The sequence below is a fragment of the Plodia interpunctella genome, chromosome 26 (assembly GCF_027563975.2).
Source record: "Plodia interpunctella isolate USDA-ARS_2022_Savannah chromosome 26, ilPloInte3.2, whole genome shotgun sequence".
NCBI classification, from domain to species: Eukaryota; Metazoa; Arthropoda; class Insecta; order Lepidoptera; family Pyralidae; genus Plodia; species Plodia interpunctella.
Window position 1 is genome coordinate 4,516,107 of NC_071319.1, and position 13,951 is coordinate 4,530,057.

The 13,951-nt window shown below is 36.3% G+C and overlaps 1 protein-coding gene across 5 annotated transcripts in view; it reads left to right on the forward strand.

Annotated features, from left to right (window-relative positions):
- The window catches only part of gek (genghis khan), a 59,523-nt gene that overhangs the window by 31,625 nt on the left and 13,947 nt on the right, over nt 1–13,951 (forward strand). For all 5 annotated transcript variants that reach the window (XM_053764571.2, XM_053764572.2, XM_064436835.1 and 2 more), the window contains 11 exons: nt 380–550; nt 1,756–1,850; nt 2,597–2,723; nt 3,145–3,285; nt 3,718–3,931; nt 5,520–5,686; nt 6,145–6,340; nt 10,751–10,942; nt 11,998–12,090; nt 12,885–13,010; nt 13,175–13,277. In XM_053764571.2, the coding sequence (XP_053620546.1) occupies nt 380–550; nt 1,756–1,850; nt 2,597–2,723; nt 3,145–3,285; nt 3,718–3,931; nt 5,520–5,686; nt 6,145–6,340; nt 10,751–10,942; nt 11,998–12,090; nt 12,885–13,010; nt 13,175–13,277 (1,625 nt within the window). The remainder of the gene's footprint in view (nt 1–379; nt 551–1,755; nt 1,851–2,596; nt 2,724–3,144; nt 3,286–3,717; nt 3,932–5,519; nt 5,687–6,144; nt 6,341–10,750; nt 10,943–11,997; nt 12,091–12,884; nt 13,011–13,174; nt 13,278–13,951) is intronic.

A 13,951-nucleotide genomic window follows, 5' to 3' on the forward strand; every position in this document is an offset into this window, starting at 1 on the left:
TTTATTTAGTCTAGCCCGTTGTGTCTCACTGCTGGGTAAAGGCCTACCCCTTATTTTTCCACTCGTCTCTCTTCATAGCAAGTTCTGGTCTCCAGGTAGAAATTTGTCAATGTTGTCCCGTCATCTCGTTCTGAATAGATAATATATTTATCTATCCAGAACGGTAGATTTATGTAATTCCACAATTTAATTTAAATCTATACTATTATTATAAAGAGGTGAGCGTTTGTATGTTTGAGTCGGGGGTAATCTCTCAAACTACCGAAACGATTTAAAAAAATTCTTCCACTATTAGGATGTACCTTACATTTAATTAAATAAATATTTGAAAATTCCCCGAGCAAGATGAATGTAGCACCTGTAATATATAATGGTACAGATCGGGTTGACCCGACAAGGCGTGGTGTGCGAGACATGCGGCCTGTGCGTGCACACGCGATGCTGCGGTCGCGTGGCCGCCAGCTGCCCGCTGCCGCCCGAGCGCGGCCGCCGTCCGCTGGGCATCGACCCTGCGCGCGGCCAGGGCACCGCCTACGAGGGCTATGTCAAGGTTATTCTTGTCTACCTATTACGTTTTTGTTTAGTTTGTCTTGATGATGCCTTGAAAAATTTGACATTTTGACTTTGATACGAAATTATTTAGAACTTAAAAGGTTCTTCATATTGTAATGATAATGACATACGTAATAACTTAAGACAAAAGGCAACTTGAGTAGGGATTAAATAAATTAGTCGACTTGTTATTATGTACATGAATCGCACACTTACGGTAGAAAAAATGAGCTGCGAGACTTTTCTTCATCTAGTTTATCATGATAAAACTTGAAGCTTACTCTTACAAAATTTGACATTTTGACTTTGATACAAAACACATGTGGGTATGTGCAAACTTCCTCACTTCCTAACAATTTCTTTTTTTTTTATTCGCTCGTCTAATAGTCAATATTGAAATATTTAAGTACATAATTTAATTTTTATATATTTTTTTCTCTGGTATAATTTCACTTTAATACTGTATAGTGTATATATAATAATAGTACATATACCAAGTATTATACTATTTTTCTGTTGGAATTATTTCTAACGAATTCTGTAATTGACCTTTTTTATAAATTGAGTGAAATAAATAAATAACACAGTCGTATTATCAAGTTTATTGTTATATATAACACGCTCGTGTTGGCTGTCAATATTGCTAACGTTAAGTAAACAACGTGTTTGAGACACGGTTTTCAATAGTAGTGCAGTATTGCAGTGTTAATAAGGACTATAATTCAAACACTATTAGAATACGATTGTGACTTATCCTTAGCAGAATAGCCGTCCTGGAGTGTATGACTCATAAAAGTAGTACCAAACCTGACAAAATTAAAGTTACTGTAAAATGTAATTTTTGGTGAAATAAAGTAGGTATATTTCAGATTTCGACTGATAATAAGATTTAGTATGTAACTTATCAAATAGTTTTGCGTCTTGTTATATGTTTGTGAAGCTGTAGCCGTTAGGAATGTTGTAGCTCTGTCTACAAGTGTTTCGTAGCCGATGCGCGAGTCGTAGCCTTCGTGTAGCCATTCAATATGTGTGGGACCCATATGTAAACTGCCTTATATTTTCAAAACGTTTCTGAAACATTTTATAATTATTTACTCGATTATTTAATTGTTATTTTTTATAGACGGAATTGCTTCAAATGCTATTGAAAATGTATTTTAAAAATCTTGACGGGCATCAAATTTGTAAGCATTTGGTTGTTAGGTGCCGAAACCTGGTGGTGTCAAGAAAGGTTGGATGAGGCAGTTCGTCGTTGTGTGCGACTTCAAGTTGTTCCTCTACGACATATCACAAGACAGGTACGATACATATCAATATCAATTTAGAATATGGCAACGACGCCAGTGTACTGGGCACCTTTGCTTTGGATACATTATGGGGCAACTCATAGTTATAATTATATTTTTTTAAATAGCTATAACATGTCCCACTACTGGGCAAAAGCCTCCCCTCTCTCTTTTCACGTGTCACGTTCTTTGGTCTTCTCCATCCAATGTCTGTCGAATGCCCTAAGCTCGTCCGACCATTTAGTCCTAGGCCAACTCGCTTTCTGTACCCGTCAGTTGGAATCCAGGTTGTAAGAATGTGGGCCCACCTCTCAGGCTGCATACGGCAAACGTGACCCGCCCAGTTCAACTTTAGCCTAGCCGCCGTTTCTCCTACATCTGTCAGCTTTGTGATGGAACGAAGCATAGTGTTTCGAACACGATCAGTTAATTTAACACTCAATATGCTGCGCTCCACATGAAGAATATTCTGCATTCACATAAATCAATTAAAATTAAATATTATAACTACATAGTTATAATATTTAATTTGCAGAATATTCTCCATTCTATTAATTTGTTTTGGTGCGAGATACAGAGCACTGTGGCAAAATAGACCTTAAAGTAGATAATGCGCGTTAATCTGGTATTACAGACGTCGATAGGCTGTGGTGACCACTGACCGTCGGGTGGGCCTATTTGATTGCTTGGTAATATGAAAATCAAAAATATCTAGTAGAAAAAGTTGATTGTTAATTCAATTTCCCATATTGTTTCAGGAACGCGCTACCTTCGGTGTGCGTCAGCCAAGTTCTGGACATGCGCGACCCGGAATTCAGCGTGACGTCAGTCAAAGAGTCTGACGTCATACACGCAAGCAAAAGAGACATACCATGTATATTTAGGGTGAGTTATAATGAGCTAAACCTATAAATCTACGGTTAGCAGCATTAGATAGTGTTATTTCTTAGCAAGATGTATGATTTATAGTTTTACCCGAATGAAGCCGGGATGGACCACTAGTGTTTGCTATTTTTTATTGTTTTATTTAAAACTAGCGACTCGCCGACGGCTTCGCTCGGGTAAAATCTTGTTGTTACTTATAAACTCCTTTGTGAATGGTGCAATAAAGAGTTTATCTATCTATCTAAAGTCATAATAAAAAGTAGCCTATGTCACTCCTTAAGGTTTCTGCCTATCTTTGTAACCAATTTCATCAAAATCGACCTAGTAGTTTTTGAGTTTATTCAATACAAGCAAGAATACAAATCTTTCCTCTATATAATATTAGTATGGATATTTAATTTTATTGTTAATATTATTCTAGATATCAACATCACAGCTGGAAGGCGGCAAGCGATCTCACACACTAATGTTGGCGGAATCTGAGTCGGAGAAAACTAAATGGGTGGTCGCTTTGAGCGAATTGCACAGGATACTCAAACGGAATAATTTACCTGATAAGTGTGTAAGTAGATTTGTATAATTATTATCTTCTTACCTGTAGGTTCTGGTAGTTCTTACCTTCTTCTTCTTCTTGTTGGTACGTGTAGGTTCTGGATAAAAAATATACATATTTTTTTCTTGTGCTATCGAAATTATTCAAAATATATTCATCTCCTCGATACAAAACTTGTTTGCACTCATCTTAATATGTAAGGGGAGTGTTAGTCACTGAATAAATGAATAGATCTTTTTCCGCTGCCAAACAGTGCCAGTGCTTGCATGGCTGTTTCGATTTGATGGGTGAGAGAAAGAGGTAGTATAATTACAGGGTACTGTGGCAAAATACCTTGGAAAACAAAGTGAGCAACTCGCGTGTGCCACCCCTGGTGTTGAAGCGTCGATAGGTTGCCTGCTTGGTGGTATATAAAAAAAAATACACCGTATATTTTGTCAGGAGTACAGCGCAGGCGTGATCGTGGAGGGCTCCGGCGCAGCCGCCGCGGCGGTCAGAGGCGCTGCGTGCGCGTGCGTGGTGGAGAGCTCCCGGCTGTGTGTGGGCGGCGACGCCGGACTCGCGCTCATTGATCTAGAGCGCGCTGAAATCACGCCGAGGAGAGCGCACGCGCCGATTTCCAAACTGTTGTACGTGCCGCAGGAACAATTGTTAGGTATGTGTGAAGTCGTAGCGGTTGAAAATCTCATAGCACCGCCTACGACTGTCTCGTAGCCGATAAAAGAGTTGTAGGATTTTCATAGTAGTTAGCTCGACTGTAAGGCATCCATTGCTGCCCGAGATATTTAAAGTTCCAGGGTGCAATTGATGCTTACACCCGAGCTAACTACTCTGCTTTACATCTCGATTGTCAGGTAAGTAGAACAAAACGTAATTATAAAAAAATCCCAAAAACAAACAATATTTAATGGTTTTCTATAAAGTAATGGTTTTCTATTCCCGCCTTTCCTCATTAAAATGAACCAAGTAAAGATTTTTTTTTCAAGAATGAACCTACCGATACCTATTTAAAATTGATAACTATTATATTTATTCGAACACAAGGCTGAATAGCGAAGCGACCTATTGGTCATTGGGCTGAACGCATGTCTATTGTCAGTATATGATGGTTAGATGCACGCGAACTTTTGGAAAGAGTGAAGTGTTTTTTTTTTATATTACTTACCGCCCTAGGGCTTTTCTAGCCACATTATTACCCTAGAGCGCTAATTGGTCACTTACAAGCCCCATTTGGGGGTAATAAGGACCTACTTACCGAATATGAGAGATGTAAAACTATTTAGTCTCGGCCGATATCTGTTTGTGCCCAAGGAAAAGTTATTAGTGTGTGAAGTTGTAGCGGTCAATAATGTCGTAGCACTGTCTACGATTTTTCGTAGCCGATAAATGAGTTGTAGCATGTTATAACTATTTAGACATATCATAAAGACGCGAACATATTTGTCTTTTGTTATATAAGTTCTACTGTATTAGCTGTAAGTTTTTCAAAAGTTATATTTGTACAGGTACACAAAACAAACTGTCACCTTAATGTTAAAAAATTACTAACTGAATAATTATAAATAAGTAAAAACTCAACTCATGCGTATTTCGGCAAGTCTTAAATAGAAAAACGTAAACTATAAGAGTCATTATAAAAAAATATAGTACAATAGCTGTCAATAATCTAAAGGTTAAAACAAATATATTAGGACAAATCACACAGATGATCTTACACTAGATAACAGATACTAACTCAACGATAAACATCCAAGACCCGGACCAATCAGATAAAGATAATTTTCCATCATGACCCGACCGGGGATCGAACCCGGGATCTCTCGGTTCAGAGGCAAGCACTTTACCACTGCGCTACCGAAGTCGTCTAAAGACAATTTAAAAGTACATCATAATTCTTACATATTATATGACAAAGTTCATTGTCGCGTCTGTCTGTCTGTTCCCGATAAACTCAAGAACTACTGCACCGAATAGATAGTGTGATTCCTGAAGAAGGTTGAAATGTATAATTTATTATGTTTTTACCGGAGCGAAGCCGGGACGAACCGCTAGTAGTGTATATCTGCTTGTAAAAAAAAAGAAACATGTTGCACTCCGGAAGTGCCTAAAGTGAAAACTTTAATTAACGTTGTGCACTTGTACAAGTAGTGCACAAAATCGCTAAAGAAGTTTTCACTTCAAAAAAATGAAGCATGTGTTAAGGGCAAGTGGAACAACGGATAAGAATAATAAATAAATTTCAGTGGTGATCGCCGGCAGAGGTCGCCACGTGCGCCTCGTTCCGATCCGAGCGCTCGAGTGCTCGGAGGTGGAGTGCGTCAAGTTGGCGGAGTCCAAGGGGGCGGTGGACATCGCTGTGGGACAGCTGCATGAGCAGGCGTACGGGTTTGCTGTCGTCTGTAAGAGACAGGTGGGTTAATACATCACTCTGTCTCTTTCTATTGTTAATTTGAACTTGCCCATGGCTGCATTCTCGGTTAAAAGCCCGCAAAATAATCTTTCAGTCTTTCAGTGCTCGGAAGTGGACTCGACAAGTTGGCGGAGTCCAAAGGGGCGGTGGATATCGCTACGACCAGCGTACAAAATATACATTATTTTGTCACAAAAACATGCAAAAGGCAGATTTAAAGGAACGAACAATGTAAATAGACGAACTACGTTTTTATTGGCATTGCAGTACCAAATAGAATAGTCAAGATTCATTGATACAATTCCCAGTGTTGCCAGCCAAGATGACACAGCGCCCTATTTATTTTCTACTATTTATAGACAGACTTTAGTTTCCTATTAAAATTTGTATATTTTATGTTCACATTGTAACGTTTTTTATACATAAATTAAAAAATAAATTCAATCAAATCTTTTCAGAATACCTATGTCGTGAACGTGTACGAAATAACAAGGACAGCAGCGCGTCGGTGTCGGATAGCGGAACTACGGGCTCCAAGCGCGGTCCACAGTGTGCAGCTAGTTAGGGGGAGACTCGTGTTGGGGTACAGTGGGGGGTTTGCGGCTCATTGCTTGCCAGACCCGAGAAGACCAGCTTTAGATCAACCTGCCAGAGGTAAGGAAGAAAATAAAATAACACTTATCCACATTGCAGGTAAAAAAAAAATGAAACGTGGCCGATAAAAATCAACGAAAAGAATTGTTAATCCCTAATATTATAAATGCGAAAGTATTGTTGTTAGTTACCTCTTCACGCTATATCATCATCAATCATCTTGAAATTTTGCATACATGTAGTTTCAAGTACGAATTAGGTAAGTTTTATCTCGGAAAAATAACTGCTCCCGTGGGGCGTAAATCACGCGAGCGAAGCCGCGATCTAAAGCTAGTGTAGTAATAAACAAATGTATGTATCGTATCGTCGTAGCAGATTAAAATCGAATCGTAGACGGTTCGTAGTCGATAAATGATAGCGCCTGTGTTAGAGTAATGATAAATTTAGATAGGTATCAAATCTGTAATAGGTATAACTATGTTGTAGTCGATATCTCGTAGTTCGACGAGTTCCAAGCGCGGTCCACAGTGTTAGTTCGGGAAAAAGACGAAAAATGCGTCCCTTACAATCTTGTTAACCATAACTAATCACTAACCATAACTAGGTTTGATAACCATACTAGAATTACAAATATGAGTCTGTCTATCACGCTTTCACGGTTATGCCGCTGGGCCGATTTTGATGAAATTTTGAATATTTAATGGCCCGAAGTTAATGACACATAGCATGTAGACCTCCACATTATCGTTCATTTGCGACAACAGTGTGACATTTATAAATATTCAATTTTTTGTTTTATTGAAATTCAAATTCGCGATGTCGCGATCTATTTTTCGGTAAAATCGCGGTATTTTTTACTTTAAAAATGGCCGAGTTACGAGAGAATGAGATGCAAATATCACTGTATAGCAGTATCTCACTCGGCGATGCAGTTAGCATCAAGACTGTGACAGCTCAGTTGTTGTCTGTTGTTGCTAGTGAGAAGTGCTCCCGGCTTTCGCCAAAAACGTGACATCACGATAATATCAGCGTTTTTGTGTGAAAAGTAAGTATTTATATCATTTCTTTCTTCCTTCAATAACATGGTACGACTTGTTATCACAGTGTTCGTGAAATTTTAAAAAGATATTAAAATTTTAGGTTATTGATATCACAGTTTTCTTGTAAAAAATATTAATTTCACTGAGATAACTCTTATTGTAACATTGAAGATGATAATTTGATTACACGTTAGCGAAATTTAATTTGGGTTATTTGTAGATGTGCTGATTTTGCCGAATAATTTTAAGTCAGCTTAAATATTTATTTCCACTTATTACACTGTATGTGCTAATAATATTATTTACAGATGGGGTCGAGGACCAAATTAATGTTAGAGTTAGCAAGAAAAAAAAAAAGATGATGATGGTTGCGATGTTGTTTCAAATGATACTCGTAACATGGATTCTTCCGATACTGAAGAGAATGAAATGATCGGTAAGTATGCTTCACGACTATTCCGTACTTTGCGGCTTTAGAAACCACTATCACTGACATCCTACAATAGATAGTCTATTGTATGAAGGATGTCCGTGTATTGGTTTTGCATCGAGAGTAAAGTCTTTGATTAAAATATCGGTGTAAACTTTATTATACTTATTCATCGATTTCAGAAAATTCAGAGACAACTCAAAACTATCGCCGCCGTTCTAAATCTACAAGTTCATCGTCCAGTAGTTCTTCCAGTACTCCTCGTCATCATCTTTTGTAGAAGGTCGGTAAAACTTAAAAGCTAAGTAACCAAAACAAATTATTTCCAAATTTTGTATCCATTTGTTATTATGTATTCTTTAATTTTCTTGCGCTGATAAGTTTTTGACTGCCTGATAACCTAAAGTGTACCTAAATTTATAACTTTACTAGAATACAAATCATTATCCTCTTATTTATACTTCTTTGCAGATAGCGATGACTCAGTTAAAGATCCAGATTATCAAGAGTTACGTGAAAAATCAAAATTCAGATTTACACTAGCTGAATTTAGTGAAATTCCAATGACATCTGAAAGGAACTCTCAAGAAATAAATGCCGTTCCCTCATTAATGAAACCCAACGCCAAGAAATTCTAAATGATTACTGGAATTTGGGTGATATTGAAAGACAATGGTCATTTATACTCCACTCCATTGATAAAGTAAAGCCAGTACAACGTTATGTTAGAATTGATGAAAATGGAACTCCAGCACCGAAACGAAACAATAATAATGCATTCTTTTTTACTTTGCAAGGCGTAAAAATAAGGGTTTGCAAGGACTTCTTTCGAAACACTCTGGCAATAAATAACCGACCTATAGAAACTGCACTAAAGAAGAAAAATAAAGATACAAACATCTCTTTAATCAAAGATAAACGTGGGTGTCACTCTAACCATGCCCACGTAGATGACGCACTGAAGAATGGTGCAAAAGGTTTCATTGAAGCTATCCCTAAAATTGAATCTCACTATTTGCGAGCTAATTCAAAAAGACATTACATTGACGGAAGTAAGACTATTTCGGATATTCACAGAGACTATGTAGAACAATGCAAGACTAATAATGTTGGTTTTGTTAATTATATTATGTTTTATCGAATATTCACACAAGAATTCAATATATCTTTCTTTATCCCTAAAAAAGACACCTGTGAGTTTTGTGAGGCTTACAAAAATAGCACTGAAGAAGAAAAAGAAATGAAGAAGGAAAGTTACTTAAAACACCACCAAGAAAAACTTTTATCACGAAATGAGAAGGAAAAGGATAAGAATGATGATAATATAGTTGTTGCAGTTTATGATTTACAGGCAGTATTTCAGTGCCCTAAAGGAGAAATATCTGTATTCTATTACAAATCAAAACTGAACGTACTGAATCTGACAATTTACGATATTAATAATCACTCTGTCGAATGTTATGTATGGGACGAATCACAGGCTTATAGAGGTGCCAACGAGATTGCCACATGCGTTTTTAAATATATAAAAAATATTTCAGAGGGTGGCAAACCAGTTGACGTTGTTTTTTACTCTGATAATGCTGCTGGACAGCAGAAGAATAAGTTCACGATGGCTATGTATCTTTATTCTGTGCAGAACTATCCCAATATAAAGTCTATCACTCATAAATTTCTCATTAAGGGGCATACCCAAAACGAAGGCGACTCAGTTCACTCTCAGATTGAACGGCAAGTGAAAAGGCAGTTGAGATCTGGACCTATATATACCCCTGAAGGTTTCATAGGCGCCATAAAAGCTGCCAGAAAGAAATCTACGCCGATTCACGTCAACGAAATCTGTTATAGTGATATTTGCGATTGGAAAGCTGTAATAAGTAAAGTAAATTTCGTGCTTCAAAAGGATGAAGATAAAAATGCCATTAAAATTTCAGAGATAAAAGTGTTTAAGCTCCTGAAAGATGAGCCTGATACATTATACTTCAAAACTTCTTACGCTGAAGAATTCAAAAGAGCTATCATAATAAAAAAGAAGGTTGATTTTAACTTTCCCCTCAAGAAGGCTTTTGACAGAAAACCTGGTTTAGCTGAAAAGAAGAAAGAAGATATATTTTCTCTGCTGAATAGTAATCACATTCCTGAATACTACAGATCATATTTTGAAAGTTTGTAGCTTTTTATTAACCTTTCTTATTAACCTTTAAATTAAGATAAGGAGTACTTTTTTTGTCTGAAGACTGAATTAATATAGTTTTTGTTAAAAGTTTATTATTAGAATTTTTAACTTTGATATCAGTATTTTTTCATCTTTGATGATTCTGCTAACGTGCCATACATGATTGTGATAATTATTGTAAGCTTTTTTTACTAGGCCAAGCTTAGTTATTGATTGACTATTGAATTAAGACGAAAAGAAGTTATATGTGATTTAAATATGTGCTTTATTTTAATGTCTTAATTGTAATTGAAGATCTCATCATAAATATATTTCTACTACTACCACTACTTACCACTATTTTGATATTTCATATTGCTGTTATATTAAAGAAACATTTTCGATATCAACGTTTTATCATTTCATGACTCAACACGATGTAACTTAGTTTATCATCTTCAACGTTACATTTCATTATAACACATCAAAAATCTTGCATATTTCAGGAAAATGGTGATAAGTTTTCTCTTTTTTTTTTAAACGTATAAATTATGGGTATTCTCTTTGTAAACATACGATGACTATACATGATTAATTTGTTCATTAGTTAACCTATAATAAGTTCTAACAGAGTTAGGTCGTTCGAACAGTATTTAAAAAAATAAGACCGTTCAAAAGTTTAAAAGTTGTTTCCTGTAAAGTTGGGGTTTTTGAGATGTCACATTGTCGTCGCAAGTGAACGATATATAAAATTATTAGTATAAAATAAATAAATATTTATGATTTGGAAATTGGTGTGTGGAGCTGTGTATCTACTAAATAATTGATTTAACATTATGTTATAGCTCTAGTCCACCCAGAGAACCAAGTCAACCTCTTCCTGTCTCACTCGAACGCGAAACCTCTCGCTTGCGCGCCGGTTCCGAACACAACAGACACGCTATTAGTATTCAACTCTCTGGCGTTATACGTGGACCGGAACGGACACCGAGCGAGGGACACGGAACTCATGTATACGGCCAGGCCGACTTACCATGGTGAGTTAGATTTACGATTTATATTCTTATCTATTATTATTCAGGAAACATACTATCCATACTAATATTATAAATGCGAAAGTGTGTTCGTCTGTTCGTCTTTTCCGCTATACCGCTGGACCGATTTTGATGAAATTTGGTATACATATAGTTTTTGTGTATTGTTCAGGAAACATACTATCCATACTAATATTATAAATGCGAAATTGTGTTCGTCCGTTCGTCTTTTCCGCTATACCGCTGGACCGATTTAGATGAAATTTGGTATACATATAGTTCAAGACTCCCGTTCAAACGTAGAGTAGATTTTTTTTTTCAAAAATCAACCCCCAATTGACTATAATGGGGGGTGAAATTTGTGTTCCGCTTTCGCAGAATAAGTCACGCGGGCGAAGCTGCAAAAGGGCAAAATCTTGTAGTAAATAAGATAAAAGTAAAAAATATTTATTTTCGGACAACTCAAATCCTTACATGTCACACTCTATCCTTACATATAAACACACTAAGCTAACGTATGTTTTGTGTCCTTCTCTCAATGCCAAGTTTTGGATAGTGTGATAGTGACGAAACGTGCTTTAGCTGAAAGTATACTTTTTATCTTTTTATGAATAACAGGGAACGATAACAATAATGTAATCCAAACTAATTATAAATGCGAATGTAAATTGGTTTGTTACCTCTTCACACTCTATCAACTCAACCAATCTTCTTGAAATTTTGCATGCATGTAGTTTGAAGTACGGAGAATGACATAATTCCTAATCTCTTTCTCTCAGCAGTGAGCGTGCCAAAATGTTAGTGGTTTGTAGCTTTTTCAGAAATACAAAAGTCAAAGCATACTTAAACTAAAATACATGTTGTTAATATCGCATAATATTGAACATTGATAGAACGATGCAATACAAGGATTCTTTAATTTTTTTATGAATAAGAGTGTAAGTGTTAAGATATTCTCTCTCTCTCTCTCTCTCTCTCTCTCATCCTTGCGTTTTCCGGATTTTACGGTTACTTCATAATATCTACCTATGTAATAAATCTATATTTTATATTTCCAGCAATAAACGACACGCACCTGTTAATATTCACGGCGACTCACGTGGACATTTACGACATTGAGTCCGGAGAATGGGTGCAAACAATCAATATACGTGCGTTACTATATTGTTATATAGTTCTATTATTTTATATAAATTGTAAAAACACCTGATGAAATATGATAAATTAACGTCTTACGTAATACAACATACTTACTAATATTATAAATGCGAAAGTTTGTGATGTGTGTATGTTTGTTATTCTTTCACGCGAAATCTACTGACGGATTGTTATGAAATTTAGTACACGGATAGAATATAACCTGGAATAATACATAGAGTATTTTTTATCCCGAAATTCCCACGGGCGGCAAAGCCCGAGGGCGCACCTAGTATTGTACAATTTAAAATTCTACCTAAATATTTTCTGGGAATGTTTAATCAATACATATAATAAAACTGTAGAAAAATAATTCGTGTACATTGAATGTGTTTACATTTAAAAATAATTAGGCGATAGAGTCATAGTAACAGAGAAAGAATTTGAAAAAAAAACTCTGTATGTCTGTTTGTTTGTCTGTTTGCATACGCTAAACATCGGAACTACTGGACGCATTTGAATGAAACTTTTTTTTATATAGCTATTAAGCCTGGGCAAAATATAGGGTATAAGATCTTGAAAACTAGAACACCTGATGAAGAACAATGACGGTACAGCTAAACTATAGGCAATGTACATATATTTCAGTCGTATGAGTATCTCTGTATAGGTCGTTACGCTTTGTTTGTACAGTTAAATTTGTCTAATAATTTTGACTCTTTACCAAAAATTGTTCGAAAGAAGTTGCGGGCATCACAGCTTGTTTTCGAATAAATGCTTTTATTTGGTATATTGGTTTAACTTTCAGCAAACGCCCGTCCGCTGGACGCGAGCGGCTGGGTGATGTCGTACGGCGTGACGAACGCCAACAATGGGTTCCCGTTCTCCGGCGACGTCGCGCCCGCCATCGTCGGGCTGCGGCCCAGGGTGGGCCGTATGTATTGCTGTCTTCATTTCTTTGTCTCCCTTAACATGTATTTGTATGTCTGTGCGTAGTATGTCAAGCGCGTGGAATGGTTATTGCTAATACGGAATGACTTTTACGACTACATCTGCAACAGACATACTGTAAGATAAAAAAAAAATGTCAATTTTCAGAGGGTCCGTTGTCTATGGAGCATTTGGCGTCATGGAGCAGCAACAAACGTAGGTTCTCAATACGGGAACAATCGCATCAGGCCATAGAGGCACACAATAGATTGTAAGTATTGTTAATCTGTGTGACTAGCACGAATATTTACGAGAACGTCATAGTCTCGCTATCAAATTCTTCTTTATTTGGGTGTTGGTAATAATATTGTGTTCTTTACATTTTAACCTGATAAGGTGAATATTTTAGTTTCAAATAAAATTAAAATTGTGTCATTTTATTTTTAAAATATAAAATCAATATTTTTCGTTTTCCATATATAAGGAGATTAGTATGAGATTTCGTGATAACGGAATCGTTTCGAATATTTCAATATTTTGGAAAATGAATTATCGCCTGTGATCTCTCGAATGTAAAAAAAAACTTATTTTTCATAAAAAAAATAAATTTTGATGTTTTCGATACGGTTGCGATTTTAAAAATTCGTCTAATCACTGTTTGTCGATGGTGAGGAGATAACGTTATCGCTAATATTCGAGTTGTAATTTCATTTACTTTGTTTATTTCTTTGGTTTTAAAAATTAATTCAAAAAAATCATGACATTTCCATGTGTTTCCATGAAAATACACGTGCGATTATGAGTGGGCGAGGGGTCTTAAAAATTTAGAATGTTGTTTGTGTATATGAGAGATTAGAGCGATGTAGTTACTGTAACCTGGTCAGATCGGAGCGACGCGCGCGCCTCATCTCGCTGCCCACCAACTTCGCACGTGACAATTTAGAA